The 20,000-nt window shown below is 39.7% G+C and overlaps 1 protein-coding gene across 2 annotated transcripts in view; it reads left to right on the top strand.

Moving 5' to 3' along the window:
- The window catches only part of LOC125032451 (integrin beta-PS-like), a 47,740-nt gene that overhangs the window by 25,960 nt on the left and 1,780 nt on the right, over positions 1-20,000 (top strand). The window contains exons 1-15 of one of the 2 annotated variants that reach the window (XM_047623592.1): positions 1,585-1,711; positions 3,218-3,354; positions 3,663-3,876; positions 8,720-8,951; positions 9,152-9,218; positions 10,502-10,672; positions 11,983-12,081; positions 12,532-12,696; positions 12,871-13,026; positions 13,146-13,277; positions 13,391-13,627; positions 14,310-14,478; positions 14,583-14,677; positions 15,656-15,791; positions 16,451-16,591. In XM_047623592.1, coding sequence (XP_047479548.1) covers positions 3,226-3,354; positions 3,663-3,876; positions 8,720-8,951; positions 9,152-9,218; positions 10,502-10,672; positions 11,983-12,081; positions 12,532-12,696; positions 12,871-13,026; positions 13,146-13,277; positions 13,391-13,627; positions 14,310-14,478; positions 14,583-14,677; positions 15,656-15,791; positions 16,451-16,591 — 2,143 coding nt within the window. In that variant the 5' untranslated portion in view covers positions 1,585-1,711; positions 3,218-3,225. Of the gene's footprint in view, positions 1-1,584; positions 1,712-3,217; positions 3,355-3,662; positions 3,877-8,719; positions 8,952-9,151; positions 9,219-10,501; positions 10,673-11,982; positions 12,082-12,531; positions 12,697-12,870; positions 13,027-13,145; positions 13,278-13,390; positions 13,628-14,309; positions 14,479-14,582; positions 14,678-15,655; positions 15,792-16,450; positions 16,592-20,000 lie in introns of those variants that run through there. The other variant, XM_047623591.1, reaches the window with a different exon arrangement.

Raw genomic sequence — 20,000 nt, 5'->3', positions numbered from 1 at the left:
GCCCTTGACCATTTATTATATCATTCAATGCCCTAACAGAGGAAACAGAAATAAATAATGAGATTTGCCTTGCGCTCACTTCCATTTACAAAATTCTCTGGCATGGATTAGCTTGATGACTTTGTCGATCACTCATCATGGATCTTACCTTTTCCTTCTGTGAGGGGAAGGACTGAAGAAAAAGCATTATGCTTCAATAAAAAAGATACAAGGAGAAATAAGAAAAGTACAGAACGACACTGAATATTAGTTGGTCGCCCATTATAGCTTCTTATTGGTTCTTTGTATGAAGTTAATTACTCAGATTCAAAGAAACATATATTTTAAGATCAAGATTTAAGATTTTAGGTATATAATGCCTATATACAACCCTAAGGTTTTGTTTCTTTGGAGTAAATTTCATAACAAAATGTTAAATATCAATTGTGCTTGTAAGAAATTGTATTCAATCGGAATCTGAAATATTTTGTAATTCCTTGTTAGAAAGAAGAATACTTCGAACCAAAGGGTTTTTACACTATAACTCAAAAAAGGAAATGGTTAGCGATTTAGTCACTTAACATATGCTACATATACTACTGTTAGAAGAAAATAACTTGAGTTCAAAGCGTGTTTTTTAGTTCTGGTATGCTTTGTATCTGCAAAGTTACTTTTTTGTTTGTGTCAACACATATCGAATGTTGTTTTTTTTAGTTGTTTTTTTTTTATAATCAGTCTTACTATCACGTTCTCGGAAAATGTTGATAATATATCACCGGTAGTGGTGTCTGTTTTTTTTTTTTTTTCGTAAAAGTTGACATTTTTCTTTGTGTTTGTTTTTTTCTATTGTTATCTATGCATGCTCTGATTTTTATTTGTTTAATTTTTACCTTCTGAGCTGGGACCCGACAACATGATGGTAAAGAGAGAGAGAGAGTGAGTGAGAGAGAGAGAGAGAGAGAGAGAGAGAGAGAGAGAGAGAGAGAGGAGGAGAGAGAGAGAGAGAGAAGAGAGAGAGAGAGAGAGAGAGAGAGGAGAGGAGAGAGAGAGAGAGGAGAGAGAGAGAGAGAGAGAGAGAGAGAGAGAGAGAGAGAGAGAGAGAGGAGAGGAGAGAGAGAGAGAGAGAGGGGGAGAGGAGAGAGAGGAGAGAGAGAGGGAGGGAGAGGAGAGAGAGAGAGAGAGAGAAATGGGGGGGGGAGAGAGGAGAGAGGGAGAGAGGGAGGAGAGGAGGGGGGAGAGAGAAGAGAGTGAGAGAGAGGAGGGAGGGAGGAGAGGAGAGGAGAGAGAGAGAGAGAGAGAGAGAGGAGAGGAGGAGAGAGATGAGAGAGGGAGAGAGAGAGAGAGGGAGGGAGAGAGAGGAGAGAGAGACAGAGAGAGGAGGAGAGAGGAGGGAGAGAGATAGACAGAGAGAGGAGAGAGAGGAGGGAGGAGAGGAGAGGAGAGGGGAGAGAGAGAGAGAGGAGAGAGAGGGGGGGGGAGAGAGAGAGAGAGAAAGATAGAGATGGGGGGGGGGGGATAGAGAGAGAGGGAGAGCGCGCGATAGAGAGAGAAACGGAAAGACAGACAGGGAGAGTGAGATAGAGAGAAAGAGATTATATGGAATTCAGCGAAATCCTGGAGATAACCACACCCAAGGAAGTTCTTTTCCGGAAGAACACAAGAACATTCAAAAAGCTTGTGCTGTGGTGTCAGGTCGGGTAACCTTATTGTGTCGTGTAAAATCTTATCTCAAGTACGTGCAACTTTGCATTATCTATTGTAAAAACAAAAAAAAAAGACAATAATATATGAGAGTCAGTTTTAGGGTTTTGTAATCTGTGCTGGAAGTGACCTTGTGCTTATTAATATAACCCCCTCCCCTTAACTCTCTTTTTATAGGTAATGTGTATATCCTGATTATATATATATATATATATATACATATATATAAGAACAATCTTTACACTTGTTCCTTTCTGAGATATCTTCTTTCCTTTCCTTCATCAATGCCATGGACTCCCAAAGATGGTGTTTTCTTTCATTCTTGTTCACAGCACCAGGGACGTGAAAACCAAAACTTCGACAAAACCTTTCCTAGAAAAGAAACAATTATTCTAGTTCAGGATTGATAAAACAATCATTTCTTGAAATAACAAAAATATTTCTTACAAACATACAAATTATGTATAATATTTATGTCATCATATACGATCTGAGTAGTTATATGCACATCATTTTAAAATATTATACCATTATAGATGTTAAGAACACTTATTATTTGAATGGGTTTTTAAATTCTAAATAATATTAAGATACACATCGGGACGGTGTTCAAGAGTCACTTGCAAGCCATTCACCGTGAAGAAGACATACTCTTTATCTCTAATTTCCAGTTTGATCTCAAATAGTTACTTTCTTTTGTTCTATAAATTAAGTTTATAGTATTTTATGAATTTATTAGTTATATAATTACAGCTGGATATTTTTTCTTACCTCGGATATTTCACGATAATCTAATACTTTTCTGGCTGTTGTTCTGACTCTGATTATAGCTATAGTATCAGGTTTTAGCACTGTATATACTTTAAAATTTAAAGTCAACTCGGATCACATATAGTACAAATATATAGTTTTTCTTAATCTATACATGCATAATCTCAGAACTTAAATTAATATTTCTAATAACAAAAATAATGCATATTGTTTATTGTTTTTTTTTTTTTAATATCAATTATACAACCTTAATACAACAGTACCATTGAAATATAGCGGTGTACCCTTTAAATAAAAATAATGTATGGTGGGGGTAACAAAAAAAAAAAAAAAAAAAAAAACTAATACTTTGAAGGGTAAACTATTATATTTTACAGTTTCCTAATCTTAGTAAAAATAATATAGAAATATATAGAACATAAAATAATAAACATAAAAAAGATCATCTTTCTAGAAAAATAATTAAGTCCTTTTATCTTACATAGCTAAACAGTAAAATTGAGGTATACATAATTGATAACATATGCATAAAAACCAAGTGACGAAGTTTTGGGTCATTCTAACTTCATATCCCTTGTGCTTGTTACAGTGTGTGTGTGTGTGTGTGTGTGTGTGTGTGTGTGTGTGTGTGTGTGTGTGTGTGTGTGTGTGTGTGTGTGTGTGTGTGTGTGTACTTGTGGTGGAAACACAGAATGGGATAAACATGGGTGAGGATGACTCAAAGTGTCTGGGTTTTCGGAGATGCTACAAAACACGGTTTACTAAGTTTCAGCAATGAAGTTCACGCTAATTGTGGTCTGCTTCGTCGCCTTGTCATGCTGCTTGGCCGCTGATTATCCTGGCTGTCAACACTACACCTGTACAGAGTGTATCCGTCATCCCACTTGCATCTGGTGCTCAGAGGTGACTACGATTTTTTCTGTTAATTTTTTTTTTTTTTTTTTCCTTTGCGCTTTCAGAATTGTATCGTCATCTTCACATAAAGAGTTATGAAACGCCCTTGTCCATCATTTTTTTTTTAAGTTTTAAACATCCTTGACCATCATTTTCTCGTAAAAAGTTACGAAACGTCATTGCCCATCATTTTCTTTTAAAAAGTTATAAAACGTTCCTTGCCCATCCTTTTCTTGTGATAACTTATAAAACGTCCTTGAACATCATGTTCTTTTAAAAGGTTATAAAACGCCCTTGACCGTCATTTCTTCAAAAAGATACAAAAGGCCCAGAACAACACCGAGACCAGATCAAGATGCATTAGCCGTGAGCACCCCAACTACGAGAAGTGGCTAACGTGGTGTGATACTGAAGTAGTCGAACCGGAATTCATTTACAATGTGATCGAGGAGGAGCCTTTGTCTTCTGATGGCGACGTCGAAAACATTGTGCAGATGAAACCGCAGGAGGTTAACCTAACACTCAGAATTCGTGAGTTCAAGTTTAATCAGAGATGTTTGGTGTTTGTGGTTTATCTGCGTCCAAGAGAATAATTGTATTGTTTATATTAATGAATGTGTCCTGTGTTTTTATTTCTTACAGTGCTAATATGGGTAACGACGTAGATGATCCATTTCCAAAAGATATCTTTGTCTAGCTATGGCCTCCAAAGGAGGTGTAAATCAGCTGTGTTTATGATGGCACATTATTTTCGAATCGATTAGGAGGAAAACATTCTGTATACCAAATAGTTTCAGAATATACCTGACTGCCAAAACCTCAATCTCCGCAACATTTAATTTGGTACTTAGAAATGTGGTGAAGAAATCTCTCTCTGACTTCTGCTTCGGATCTCTCCCCTTTCCCAATTCCGATCAGCTCAACTTGATTTGTCCAAGGGGGGAATTGGGGAGTTCCGACATCCAGAACCTTAGTGAGATTGGTCCAAAGGGGGACTTGGGGAGTTCCAACAGCCAGAACCGTAGTGAGATTTAAATTAAGATCTTCCACAAGATTCCTTATTTTCCTACCGTAGGATCTGGATGTACGAGATCCCGGAATCCTTTGTAGTAAATCAGGTTCATGTAGTCCCGGTGTAATGAAAGAGGTGGTTCTCCACTCTCAGCATACAGGGACTCCCCAGGTGAAGACCTTAAAGCCCCTGCACAGCTTCTGAGAGTTTCATTATGAACGGAGTGGAGAACAGTGGATGTTGCAGATGAATAAGCGTTACATCCATAGTCAAGTTTACTACGAATAAGCACTCGGTAAAGTCGCAGAAGTGTTGTGCAGTCTACACCCAAAGATAGGTGTGAAAGTACCTGCAAAATACTAAGCCCTTTTGTAGCTTTCACATTCAATTGATATGAGGCATCTATGTAAGTCTTAAGCAAAAAATTTGACCTAAGTACTTCACCTCTTGGACAAAAGCCAGTGGGTTTGCTCCTAAATAGCTGGAAGGATATAACTTTCCTCGCATGGTCATGGTCTTGCTTAGAGAAAATTTGAACCTATGGCATGTTGCCCACTGCACAACCTGATTTATTGCAGTAAGTATGTATCTGTATGTGCCCTTGTACATCATGTAAGCTTCCTCCTGAGCAATACAGTTGTAAAGTCATCCACATACAGATTACATGAGACAGCACTTGGAATGACCTTTAAGATGTCATTTATAGAAATGGTAAACAGGGTCACACTTGTGGGACCCCTTTCAGCTGATCTTCCAGTTTAGAGAAACTGTTTCCCACCCTCACTCTAAACTTCCTGTCAGCAGGGAAGCTTTGTATGAAGGTAGGTAATACTCCTCTTAAACCAATGTCATACAGCTTCATGAGTATGCCATGCTTGCAAGTGGTATCATAAGCCTTTTCAAGGTCATAGAAGACCATTTACCATTTTCTCCAACTTGCAGATGCAGCTGGTAAGATAAATTGGTCTGTAATTCCCTGGTATGGAAGCATCCTTGCCAGGTTTAGGGAAAGGAATTATTATAGCCTCTTTCCATGTGGATGTCAATGTGCCCTCCCTATAGATTCTATTGAATAGGTCTAGTAGGAACTTTCGGGAGCTCTCTGATAAGTGTATGGAATATCGTCACTTCCTGGGGCAGTCTTACGGCAGAGCTGCCAAGCAATCTCCTTGGACAAAAATGGCAAGTGATACTGGATGTCGTTCCTGTTCAGCCCAAAGAATGGAGAATCAAGCAGTATAAGATGTTCCAGAGATCTCTGCCATGGATTTAGCTAGCTCATTTGAAACATCTTTTTTGTCTGTGAGGATTATGCCATTTATCTTCAGAGGAGGTGGTGACATGGGTGTGCTCTTTCCAGCGACCTTATGCACCTTGACCCATACCCATGCTAAGGGGGTCCCAGAGTAATCGAGTAGACATACTGTCTCCACAACGGCCGTTACATCGCTGGGGCGTTGTTTCAACTGCCGTGATGCAGCATTTCTTGCTCTGACAGCTTGTTGGCATTCATCAGACCACCATGGTACCAGAGGTCGACTTTACTGCCCACTACTTTTGGGAATGGATGCTTCTGCTGCAAGGTAAATTCGTGATGTAAAGTGATTAACAGCATTTTCAATATAATGGAAATCATTCACAGATCCTTGCAATACTTTGGTTGATCTAAAAAGATTCCAGTCTACTACTGGAAACTGGTCACTTCCATGGCCTGCCAAGTGAAATTTAACTGTGAATCATGTGAACCAATTGACAGGTCAATACTGGAGAGTGAGTTTGAATTTGGAAATGTGTGGGTGTGTCACTGTTCAGTAAAACCGCATCTACTCTTGAGAACAAGGACTCCAAGGCCCTTCCTCAAGAGTTGCACAAAGTGTCTCCCCAGAGGTGATGCCGGCCATTGAAATCTCACAAGAGTAGAAATGGATGAGGCAACTGCCCAAGTAGATCTTCCAAATCACTTATGTTGAGATTATTTTGAGGAAGATGTAACAGTGTAAGGTTTCAAGCCTATTCTCAAAGCCTTCAAATGCAGCGTCGTCTACAGGTGGATAGCCTGGAAGGGAATATCCTGACGTACTATCACTGCTACTTCTCCATGAGGCCTTCACCTGCAGTGTAGTCGACAAGTGGATGGCATGAGGCCTTCACCTGCAGTGTCGTCTACAGGCAGATGGCCTGGAAGGGAATATCCTGACGTACTATCACTGCTACTCCTCCATGAGGCCCATAATGGTCTTTAACTTGGAATCCTCTCAGGGAAATTGGATGATTTTTCCTGGTCACAATCTCTTGTAGGCATACACAAACTGGGTTACATGAAGCTATCAGATGTTGTAGTTCTTCCCATTTTGCATGAATTCCGTGACAGTTCCACTGGATCAGGGTATCCAGTTCTTCAGGTTGACAAACTACTCCATAAGGTGTTTGACAGCACCCATGGTTAAGGCCCACCCCACACCTTTAAGCTGTCCCCTGTGGAACTAGTTTCCACAGGCTTCCTTTGGACAGGCTCAGGCCTGTGGAGCCTTGACTGATGGCTCCAAAGACCTTACTTTGGGAAGAGTCTCCTCAATAGACCCATCACTCCTACTCCGTTTCTGGTGGAACAACTCACCAGAGGCAGTTTCAGCATTTGAGGACTGAGGTTTAAAGGTAGTTGCATAGTGTGTGGTGGAAGAAGTATTGGAGGGTAAGGGATGGCAGGAAGGAGAATGGGTTTGAAGAGGCAAAGTACTTACCTGGCTGTGCAAACAGCACACGGGCACATTGCTTTGCCTCTGGAAAACTAACTTTCTCCTTGCTCTTTATTACCAACACTTCTTTTTCAAATTTGTCCCTTTTACATTGCTTTAAAGAAGCTTCATGAGCTTCTTTGCAATAGTAACAGCATATTGTTATTATCTCCTTGATGACCTGTTGAACCACACATTACACATACTCTTGGTTGTCCGTTTTCCTTAAAATGACAAGAGTTGGTTCCATGCCCATAACCCCGGCATTGGAAGCACTGCATAGGGTTGGGCACATATGGCTTTACCTTGAGGTGGTACCATGCCAACTTAACTGATTCTGGAAGGACTAGCATTTCAAAAGGTAGAAAAAGAGCAGGTGTCAACTGTTCCAAACCGTCAACTTTCTTCTTAAAACATTTTACTGCCACTACATTAAAAATCTTTAGTTCCTCTTACAGTTTCTCCTCAGAATACCTCATCAGGTCTCTGGAAAAGACAATTCCCTTACACTTATTAAGTGTTCTGTAAGGAGAATATGAGACTTGAGCCCCAGGAATGTCGCATATTGCACGCAGACGGTCACTCTCGTCTCTGATGACCAAAACCTCAACTATAAGGCTACCATCTCGCTCTGGGGTGATGCGAGGATCACGTTGACACACTTGAACTATCTTCTGATGCTCTTCAAAAATATCAAGATCCATCACTGATACATCATCAATGGTCTTCACTACTAGTTATTTACTATATGAGATACCTTCATATTTACCAAGCAAGATTTCCTTTATAGATTGAGGAGGCCTTTTCTCCTTCTTACCTGGTTTGGGAGGCTGAGAACTATTATGATTCCCATGCTTGTCCTTTAGAAACTGGAAAGGTTCTAGAGTGACATGTGACATTCCAGAGGGATTGGCCAGGGGATTGCGTAGGTCGTCAGGGAGAGAGCTAGTTCTTTATAAATTTGTAGAAATCATACATATAAGAATTTTTCATTTCCTCACCCTCCCACCCACCCACCCACCATGGAGTCCAACAAGGGGAAGCTATATTTGGGACTCAAGATCTCCCAATAGCCACAGGGGTAGTAAGGAAATATACTCCTGTCTCCCACTAATACGGGATGTCATGTACGGAAAACACACATGGGAGAGTTCTCCCTGGTCCAAGCTGGAATGAACAGGGGTCCCCTCTCATAGGCCTTGGTGCACCAGGAAGCCATTTTGTCTCATTCTTCACTGGTGACCCCTCCAGTATGGGTAGCCCTCTGGTCCGGCTCACCAAATCATTGGGACTTCAAGCCCCCCACTGTGGCAAGGCGGCTCCCGTTAGGGAGGAATTTGACATCACAGTGAAATGAAAAATGCAGGCACAGACATTTCACAATGTGAACAGAATAAACGTTTATGCATTTTTTAGCCCAGGATAACCCCTATGCATGGCGATAATAGTTTCCACTTACTAAATTTACCAATATTCCATTGACATTTTTCTGTAATATGTTACAGGACCATGCTTTAATGATTTCAGAAGTATATCTTATGTTGAACCTTTCAACTTACTCTTTTGATATAGACCATCATATATAACATACTTTCAAAAACATCTCTGTAGTTTCGTCTTTTTTCAGAGACCCCCTACAACATAACCTTGACCTACAGCCACTTAGACAATTATCCAGCTGACGTCTACTACTTGATGGATGGATCTAAGTCCATGGCAGACGATAAGGATATGTTGTATACCCTTGGAGAAAAGCTGGCAGAAGGAATGAAGGAGATCACCTCTAACTTGCACCTCGGTTTTGGCATCTTCATTGACAAGCCAGTGTTGCCTTACATTTCCCCCAATCTAGTGACCGGGTGAGCCAGCCAGTTTAATAACTTTGCTAACAACACTTTTGATGTTCTTACATCTTTAAATTACGCGATTCAAATTATTTTGTTTTATATCTGTAAGATAATATATCTCATATTTATAGGATCCTGGACACTACATAATCCAATTCATAATATTTGTGTGTACATCCAAAGGCAGGTTTATAATCCCTAATCTTTTGCAGGGGCGAAACACCAGCCTACAGTTTCAAGAACGCTCTCCCACTCACTAACAATGTCTCAGTTTTCACGGTAAATTACTTAACAGCGCATTTCCATTTGAGTGAGTAAACCATTAATGGGCACGTGAGTTGCTATTGGGGTTCAAACCAGCTCTAGACCCAGACACAGGTTGGGAATAGTCACCATTGTGTCCAGACCAGTCCCTGTCATATTGATCTAACATATCACAGCATTTAAGCTCTTTGTCTTGAGGGATACTTAAAAGGCAATTGCTGGTGCATATGCAAAGGGATTGATTTGAAATCCGAGATTCTTCGGGTTGTTCTTGTTTCTACAAGAGCACCAGTCATGCATGCACTGCCTGTCATGCATAGGCACGATTGACAAGTTATATACAATTTACTATTGGTAGCGATAATTCTCCTTGGTTCTAGTTTTAAGGAATGCACATAATTTTGTTTTTAGAAATTCTATGATCACAGATAGATTGACTAATATCACTAATAATGATAGATATTGCACTATACTAACATATTTCAACACCTCTATAATCACACATTTAAGCTTCCTTAATCTGTTAAGATTGATTGATATATGCGGTGTGCCAGTATATGCAAGAATAATTTTCTGAGAGTTGTGTAAATCACATTATTTAAGTCAAAACCAAAGTGTCTTATTACGTATGTTTAAGAAATGTGCTTTCCTAGATTCATCTTAGCCCCAAAGTTCTGCCCTCACTTCCTGACTGCTGGAAATTCCACTGGTGGCAGCCATCCGTTAGAATATACTTCAAAGTTGTCTTTCCGGATAATTGATTTAAGACAATAGGGGTTCTTGCTCAGTGAAAAGATTATTTCTATACGAGCATCAAGGAAGGGAAGAGGAAAAAAGGAGGGTGGACTCCTTGAATATCTTTCCCACTTCAATTTCTATATTCTCAAACAGAAACAGTTGCTGAGAAAAGCTGCCACCACAAGTCCTGTAAAGAAGTATTGACCCCCTCACCCCTCTTTACTAAACTATACATGGGCTAGCAGAGGGAAATGTTACTAATATGGGTGGTCGGGCACGCTGAGATGGCTTAAGGGCTAGGCCATATCTGGAGTAGGAAAGCTACAGCATTAAACTCTAAGCCCGAAATTGGATATCATTAATTTATACATAGTAAAGTCTATAGCTACATATACACACATCTTTTACAATCACAATAAGTCTCGCAAGTCTTCCAAGATTAAAATACACCAATGGTGCCATTTTTATTTATAATGTATATGTAGAGTACATATCAAAGAAATGGCCATTTATTCATGCATTTTAACGCTTCACATCTCTCACATTTCGTCTTCTGACAGGAGGAGGTTGAGCGAGCGAAGGGCGCCGCCAACCAGGACTTCCCAGAGGGCGGGTTTGATGGCCTCATGCAAGCTATAGTGTGCGAGGAGAAAATCAAGTGGCGCGACACCAGTTTTCGGGTGATCATATTCTCTACTGATGCTGGTTTCCATCTCGCGGGGGATGGGAAGGTAAAAGAAAGAAAAAAAGTAATATTAGTTTTTCACAGTAGCTCAACAGGAAATTGTTCTTTTCCCATAAGTTCCTCAATGTCTGCTGTTCTAAGGCATTGGTAATGGTTAAGGTGTGACTTGGCCATTGTCAAGAATGGCCCATTACAGAGTTTTTCTATTCATCTTATAAATCTGGCACCATCATCAATTTTCCCATACAGATGATATTCACTTTTGCCAGACATTTCTTCAACATTTATTTTTCCATCTGTAGACACGCATTTATCACCTTTCGCTGCAATGAAACTCATTTGGGCTTTCTCCATATTGAATACAACACATGTGTTATTCAGTAACAAAATTAATAAATCTCCATTATCTTACATTATCAGTATTTTCACATAAGAGAAACATTAAACAAACAAGCACAGATTTTAAACATTGATGTCGTATGCGACATGTGATATCATATTTGTAAACGGAATGTTGTACTTTTATAACTAATCATATTAGCACTATCAATTAATTTTCCCATTAGTTAACTTTAGTAGGATTTCAGTGGAAGGAACATTTGTGGGTAGTGCCTGACGGACGATTTTTCAAAACCCTGAAATATAGATCATCAAGCGACCCCCAGTTTATATGCGTTTTATACTGTGGAACATGTTGGACTGTATTATATGCTGTACCTGGTTTAAGAGTGACATAAAAAAAAACTGTAATGTGAACATGCCAGACTTCATGTGCCTTTAATATTTCTTATGTAATCATACTAATCATTTAGAAGTGAAACTTTAGATGGTCTGGGAGGAAACAGATTTGCACAACGGATCACATTATTAGGATAGATTTTCGTACAATAATAACTTGCTTTTGGGGGGCTCAAGAAAGAATCCTAATATTTACAAAGGAGTGAAGTAAATTACAGCGACCTTCGATTATCTGGATTATGAATAATCAACATAAAGAAATTGCTCTATCACTGGCATTAAGAATGAAAAAAAACAATCAGAGAGAGTTACCACAGCATAACTCTAATGCACCCGATATTGATTTCATGCGGTCCATTAGCGGTAAACATTTTTGTCATGGCACAGAAACTTCCATTGACCTCGTTAGATTTGTAAGGCAACAATGTGATGATGACTAATCTTTTTATTTCTTTAGACTGATTACATAATGAATTTCAAGTATCGGGAATCAACCAATCTCGAAACACTAAATAACCTTATAAAAATGTCTCTAAAGGTGTAGGACATGTTACTGGTGCTAGACAAACTTAATGAGAGGTGTCCTAAAAGCAAACTAACATGCTATCATTCCTTCAGCTGGCTGGTATCTTAAGACCCAACGACAAGCAGTGCCATCTTGACAACAACAATGAATATAACAAAGCCATTCAGTACGACTATCCTTCAGTTGCTCAGGTATGTGTTAATGTTGGATTGGTTACAGTGATCACAGATATAAGTTTGCAGTTTTTCTTTGTACAATGTAAAAGAATGCTGCTTATTGGCAGACACATGTTTTTTTTTTCAGAATAAGTTGTGTTTGTACATTACAATGCACGCCCATAACACACATAAAACGAGGTAGCCCGGTTCTTGTGATATTTGTAATCTTAACATCGAACAGTAATGAGAAGTCTTACCTATCCCATGATCCACCTTTTATCTTGATACATTTTGAGCATGAGCTTTTATGCGCTTTTACATGAAATGATCTGTGAGTCTGTGCATTCCCACTTATCAGTAGAAGGAAACAGTAACTGTTTGTATTTTGCACATTGCTTCACCCCGCATGCAAAAATTGAAAAAAACAAATTGTGATGCATTTCATGAAAAGTCTTATTCTGTCTGTGTCTCCCTTCCCGGCAGATCAACGAGATGGCGAAGGTCCACAGAATTAACCTGGTGTTCGCCATCACAGCCGAGCAGGAACCGCTCTACGCCCGCCTCTCGCAGCACATAGAGGGCGCGTCTTCTGGCGTTCTGGCGAGCGACTCCTCTAATGTGGTTGACCTCCTCACCAGCAGTCTTAAGGTCTGTAGATAACATTCATTGTGCAGGTCACGATTACGTGGTATTTGAGGTACTGTACTTTAACGTATTATAATGTTAAATTCGTATGACAGGAACTATTCAGTTGACCAGGCATTACTTACGATGCCAGAACATGTTATGTCAATGAAAGCTATTTGTATCATTAACCAACAGGACATCATTAGCAAAGTGGAACTGAGGGAGCGAGACCACAACGCCCACGTTTCAGTGCGTTACTTCAGCGAGTGCAAGGACGGCGAGATGAAGGAACGATCCTCTTGCCAGGGACTCGATGCCGGGGACGAGGTCGAATTCCTGGTGGAGGTCACGGTAAGGAGAGCATTTGTGTAGCCATTCTATTCTGCTTTTTCCTTATTGAGCTTATTTCCTTGTTGACTGAAGTATGAGATATGTTAATGTTTAGGGGAATAAACAGAATACTTCGACAGGCCACAAAATGCCCAGACAACGAGAAAGATTGGAATCCAGTCATCGAAGTGTATCCTGTGGGCCGACAGGGGTCTCTGCAAATCAACCTGGCGATGCACTGCCAGTGCAGCTGTGCTAAGCCAGGTGATAAGGTGTGCATTTTTAAGGATATTTCCGTGGTCTGATAAGAATTTTGGAATTGTCTTAAGATATCAGAAGAAAAAAAATAGAATAAAGAATGCAAATGTACCCCATTTATTTCCAGGGTTACATTGCAAATGCAGAGGAATGCACCAGGAACGGCGATTTCAAGTGTGGTGTATGTGAGTGCCACGAAGGTTTCCTTGGGAAGTCATGTGAATGCGACAGCAAGGATGCCGACAGCACTGGCACCATCAGCGAAGACTCGTGCCGACAGACGAACACCTCCGCAATCTGCAGCAACCGTGGTCAGTGCAGGTGCGGGCAGTGTCAGTGCAATACGCCAGCAGATCCGAATCAGGTGAGGATCTCATTTGTCAACTTTCCATACCAATTACAAATGTGTAAACTTAACGTTTCAGGCATTTTCATATTTGTGAGGAGCAATAAGCATGTGTATGCAAGAACTAAAATCTGTTATTATCACTTTTAAAAACTAATAACGATCATTGTCAGTGAATAATCTAAAAAGAGGCATATTGTCGCTATACATTTTTAAAATGTTCATTGTCACAGTGAAGTCTAACATTTTTCGCTATTGTTGTAAGGACTGAAACCTATTTTTTTGTTGATACTTAAACATCACGCTGCCATTGTAAAGTTTTTAAAAATCCAAAATTTTAAACATTTATTATCACTGCAAAGACTTAAATCTTTTATTGTCATTGTAACATTAATGACTATCATTGTTTTATAAACCAAAAGCCTTCAGCCACTGTAATAACTAAAACTTTCATGGACACTGAAAACTGAAGACGTTCATTATCACTGTTAAGAATAAAAACTTTTAAATACGTTTATTGTCACTAGAAAACTAAACGCAATTGCTGTCACTCTAAAAACAAAAACAAAAATTTTCATTGGAAAAAGCAAAAACTTTATAATTTTAAAAACTATCACTGAAAAGCCAAACAAAAAAATCGTTATAGTAAAAACTAAAAACTTACATTAGCCCTGTATAAAAGAACTAAAAACCATAACAGAAGATTGATGGAGAATACTGTGAATGCAACAACTTCGAATGCAAAAACTTCGAAGGGGAAATTTGCTCTGGCCACGGGGAGTGTGACTGCAACACGTGCATATGCAACAAGGGCTGGAAGGGAAGAGACTGCTCATGCAACAATGACATCTACAACTGTATGAACCAGGGTGAGTGTGAGAGCTATTGCATTCTAATTATCATAGACAGAAAAATCACATACAGACATACTCTCTCATAATGACTCACGACAAATATTTATAATTATTTTTAGACACGGAGGAGATCTGTTCAAACCACGGTACCTGTGAATGCAACAAATGCAAATGCAATGACAAATATTTCGGGAAGTGGTGTGAGGACTGTCAGGTAAGGGATGTGTATGAAAGGTTACCTATGTGTTTGTATATGTCTCAAAGAGAGGGTAATGTACATATTTACATATACACACAGCCGTAAATATATACATATGTACATATACACACAGCCGTAAATAAATACATACATGCACACATACATACATACGTACATACATACATACATGCATCCATCCATCCATCCATCCATCCATCCATCCATCCATCCATCCATCCATCCATCCATCCATCCATCCATCCATCCATCCATCCATCCATCCATCCATATATATGCATACATAAATACATACATTCATACATATATATATGTATGTGTATAAATATATATATATATGTATTATATATATATATATATATGCGTATGCGTGTGTGTGTGTGTGTGTGTGTGTGTGTGTGTGTGTGTGTGTGTGTGTGTGTGTGTGTGTGTGTTTGTGTGTGTGTGTGTGTGTGTGTGTGTGTATAAACATTTACATATATATAAATATATATTTACATATGTATACATATATATAATATATATATATATATATATATATATATGACTCCGACCCACGTGGTCCCGAGTCGCGGCGGTCGTAAAAATGCCTGCGCTCTGACTGCTGGCTCGAGCCCGAGAAAACGACATATCGCCTTGAGAAGTCAATCGCAGGTGTCGTAGGGGAAGTCTCCGCCGTGGCACAAGTGTTAGTGGTTGATTAGGATTAGGAAGGGCATCCAATCAGGCAAGGGTGACACTCCCATATAACCTCTCAATAGTGAATTGAGAGAGGCCTATGTCCTGCAGTGGAATGAATGGCTGTAAAAAAAATATATATATATATATATATATATATATATATATAGAAACATGTATATGCATATATATATATCTATACATCTATACATACACACACACATATGAGGGAAATGCATATAAAAATAAAAACATACCCTCGCTCAACTTCGTTTCTCTATGTTCTTCTCGACACAGACATGTACCGGAAAGTGCTCGGAGTTCAAGCCTTGCGTCCAGTGTAAGGTGTTCAAGACAACGGAGTTGGACGAGGATCAGTGTCAGCAAAAATGTGGTCCTTATAACATCAGTATAGTCAGTGAATTTGCAAAAGGTATAGTTATTCATGTGTGTGTGTGTGTGTGTGTGTGTGTGTGTGTGTGTGTGTGTGTGTGTGTGTGTGTGTGTGTGTGTGTGTGTGTGTGAGTTAGTGTCTGTGTGTGTTTATATATACAGTAGATTACACACACACATATATACATATATATACATATATATATATATATATACTATAAATATGTATGTGTATTATGCATTTATGCGCGCACGCGCGCACGCACACACACACACACACACACACACACACACACACACACACACACACACACACATATACACACTATGCATATACAGATAGATCAGTGAATGGTAAAACACCCTATTGTGTTGATACTGTGGTAGAAAAATCCACAATGTAAAATAGATAGATCAGTATGGATAGGTGGTAGCGTGCGCACGCGCGCGTTTATTTGATTTTGTTTGTAACGCTGGTTTGCTGTTACTTTTGTTTCAGTATTCTATTTAGTTTATCACTTTTTCTCCACCAAAATATCTCACTTCTGAGGTGACCATGATTCAGCTATCTTGTCTGACTTTATCACAGTCAACGTTCATTTTAGTCCCCTCGGTCTTATATGACCAACGATTTTTTGTCTTCCGTTTTTCACATACATTAATCCTAACCTTATCTTAACAATAAAACAAAAATTGCAGATCTGGGAACTGGAAAGATGTGTTCTTTCCTCGATGAGGAGTACTGCCGCTTCGACTTTGTTTACGAATTGGACAGAGGTTCGGGCAACGTCTCGCTGTGGGTGAAGCAGGATTTGGACTGTCCGAAAACCAACGTAATAGGTATTATGAGCTCTTAGGTTTCGTTTAGGGAAAGTGTGATTGCGTAAGTTTGTGAATGGAATGATATACTGATTTCTCTCTTGTTTTTTGTGTATTAAAACTTCATGTACCGTTTGAATTGAAGTCCTTTAAGAAATACTGTTATAGGTTTTCACAGTTAGTGAGTGAGGAATCTGGTTCACAAACATCAAGTTATTTTAATTTATAGTTTTGTAAGTGAAACCAAGGACTACAAAGTTGCAAAACAGGCAGGCGTACTGCAGTGTTACGGCTTCTGTATCGTTGATGTTTTATATCATAATAAAGTTGAAACTCCTAAAACAGGACACAATGAAATAGATATGAAAATATTTGTAACAGTAACATTTGTTTCTTTTCATTTGTGAGACAATGCTGAAAGTGAATTTCCGAAAGCAGAACAAAGTTGAAAGAAGAACATTGCAATGTGTATATAAATTTCTCTTAAAGTAACAAATATGAATTATGCGAAAAGATGATTTCCATGACATTGTTATGCTTCGGGGAAAGATTCCAATGCTGTCATTTCTTTAAAACATTATGATAAGTTTCATAAGCAACAAGTCTTTTACTTATCTTTTCGTTCAGGATGCCCAACAGCCACATAATAAATTCATAAATGCTACATGGCAGAAAATATACTGTATAGGAAATATTTCTTGCAAAATAAGAAAATGGACGAAGTAGGGAAAGGCTTACGCGAGAGAAAGGGAGAAGCAGTGTTACCACTCTTAGGGCAAATGGTGCGAATGCGAGACCAGATTTCGGCATTGATTCGAGTCAATAATCAGTCTTCATCTTACTATAAAAGAAAATAGATATAAAATTGCAATACAGGAAATAACTGATGTGGTTATTAAAGAAGTTTCAGACTTGTTTATCTGAAGTCTGCGGTCTGTTATCGCATTCACACGCTTTGCTAGCAGGGGCAACTCTAGGGAGAAGCAACACGTCCCATTCGGGTGAGGACAAGCATGCTAAAGCACAAGTAGAAGTTAGGTCAAAGGAAATATAGCCGGTATATGGCAATAGCCTAAGGATGTGGTAGGTGAATAGACCTTGAGAAAAAATACAGTTCAGGTTGAAACTGGGCAACTTATTGGCAGCAGAAGAGTCCACCACCCTGTGAACGTGTATATATGCGGAAAGAAAGAGGTGCAGATTCCTCAGCTTGACAGTTCTGCTGATGGGAGAAGAGGGCAGCGGGGTGTCCCTGGATATGGCACATTAACGTTAAGAAACCTATTTGTATTGGCGGACACTATTGTCACTTATATGCTGTCTATCTCTGTGGTTTCCAACCTTTTTACTCTTGCGACCCCTTTCCCAAACCTCTGACACATCCGCCATCCCCCATTATGTGATGGCTTAATAACATATTCGTAATAGGAGCACTGATGACTACCAAGAAGAGTAGCTAACCTTATATTTCCTCAAAGCTTCGTGACCCCCTGCTAATGCTTCGTTACTACCGGTTATGAACCATTGGTCTATCATAAGTGGAACAAGGAATGGTATGTGTATGTCGAAGTGGAGATAGGATTGGTGTAGGCACGGGTATGGCGTAAAGCGTTTACCTGACAAAACTGAAGCTGCAGTTGAGAAGATGAAGGAGGCGAAGCGATGGAGAGCGTATATTTCTTCAGTATAGGGCAGACAGTTGAGGAGTCTGTCAGGTTGGAAGAGTCGTGGTGGAAGAATTGGCGTCGAGAATATGGTGTGGATAATCCAACCTGCTGAAGCTCGATGCAGGAAGTCAGTCTTACCATCCAATTACTAATGACCTCCAATTTATCCTTGAAACTGATGGAAGTTTCCTCAAGAAAACCAAGAGGGCAGGATCATGGGCGAGAGAGCAAAGATGGCACCAATGTACACTCACTAAAAAAGTATCTTTATTCTTTCTGACTTGATACGACGACGAAAACAGTTGGAAAAAGTGCAGTGAGCTCGACCTGATATCGGGGCGCTATTTGGAGGGGGGGGGGTTGGGTGGACAGTTGCCCGCACAAGACTTCCTTTTCCCCCTTAAGGTCTAGCTTGCCCTCTCCCCCCCAAGGGCCACAATTTTTTAATATTTTACTTATTACACCTATATGGATTTGGTTATAGCTCGAAATGCCCCTAGAATGCCTCATTTTTCTAATATTTTGTGCACTTTGCTTGGTAACGTTTTAAAAATGTACGGTTTTTGGAAGATATAATACTTTTAATATTTCGTATTACTGCCACCCTCTTGGCAAATGCGCATGTCTGTGTAATATGGATGCCACTAACGTCGCCGTTAACTGGCAGATCACAATTGTGGGTATGATATTGGGGGAAGTCTCTGGTCATGGCTGCCCAAATATTCTCAGCAGAATTGAGATCTGGCGATTTGGGTGAATATGTCGAAATTGCGCTTTCACGACACTGCTCGTGTGGATGGGGCTGTTATCCTGGACGTGTTAAATTGGCTTGGGAAATACCATGGCCCTTACCGATGGTAAAACATCCCGTCCAGGATTTCCATCTAGGCATACCCCATAGATCTGTCGGGCCCGACATTCATCTCCCCAAACCTGCTGCTGTGCATCCACTCAAACAGCCTAGCGATTTCTGACAGTCTGCATATTTCAGCATAATGCGAAGTCCCACACTGCAGCAGAATGTGAAGAAGAAAATGCCACAGATGACATGGCCACGCCCCCTTTTTAAATCCAGCCATAGGGGGTGTTGTCATCGATTATCAAATGGATTTCATTAGTTCATAATATTCATGCACTTCAGTGCAAGCTTCCTATTTGTCTTTCACATTGATTTGTAGTTTTGAATTATATATATTTCTGGTAGATCCAGTTGTTTGGTGTCGTTGGATCCACAGAGACACAGTTGGTTTTGAAATACCTGATCTTGCTGATTTATCAGCTCTTGATAATCCCTCAGAGTAAAATGTAATTATGACATTACAAATAATCTATAAGCTTTCAATTGCTAATGTTGACATGAAACGAGGCCTTTGCCATATCAGCTACAAAACACTATTCGAATATATTGTGAAACTTTATCTGTTCCGAGCTTTGGAAACAAGTAGCAACCTTTCCAAATCAAATCCCTGAGGTCGTTTCGGTTTCACGTACTCCCGAGTAAAGAGTGAAGGGCGATTGGAGATGTAAGGAGGAAGCTCAGACTGGAAGTACTCTCTATGCAGGGTAGCTAAAAGAGGTTTCGGTGGGTAAGGTTAGACAAAGGTCCTCGGAAAGAGGGGTAGTGAGGATGTTATCCAGTGTGATATTGGTGAAGAGGGATTCAGCGTCCAAGCTTACCATGGTTGCGAGGGGCCTGTGAAATGTGCGCTGAAGTCCGTGGAGCGATGGAAAAGGAGCCCAATAATGAAGCGTGAGACTGATTC

The sequence above is a fragment of the Penaeus chinensis genome, chromosome 14 (assembly GCF_019202785.1).
Source record: "Penaeus chinensis breed Huanghai No. 1 chromosome 14, ASM1920278v2, whole genome shotgun sequence".
Classification (NCBI taxonomy): domain Eukaryota; kingdom Metazoa; phylum Arthropoda; class Malacostraca; order Decapoda; family Penaeidae; genus Penaeus; species Penaeus chinensis.
The sequence above is the reverse complement of the archived record's forward strand: the minus strand, read 5'-3'. Positions and strand labels throughout refer to the sequence as shown.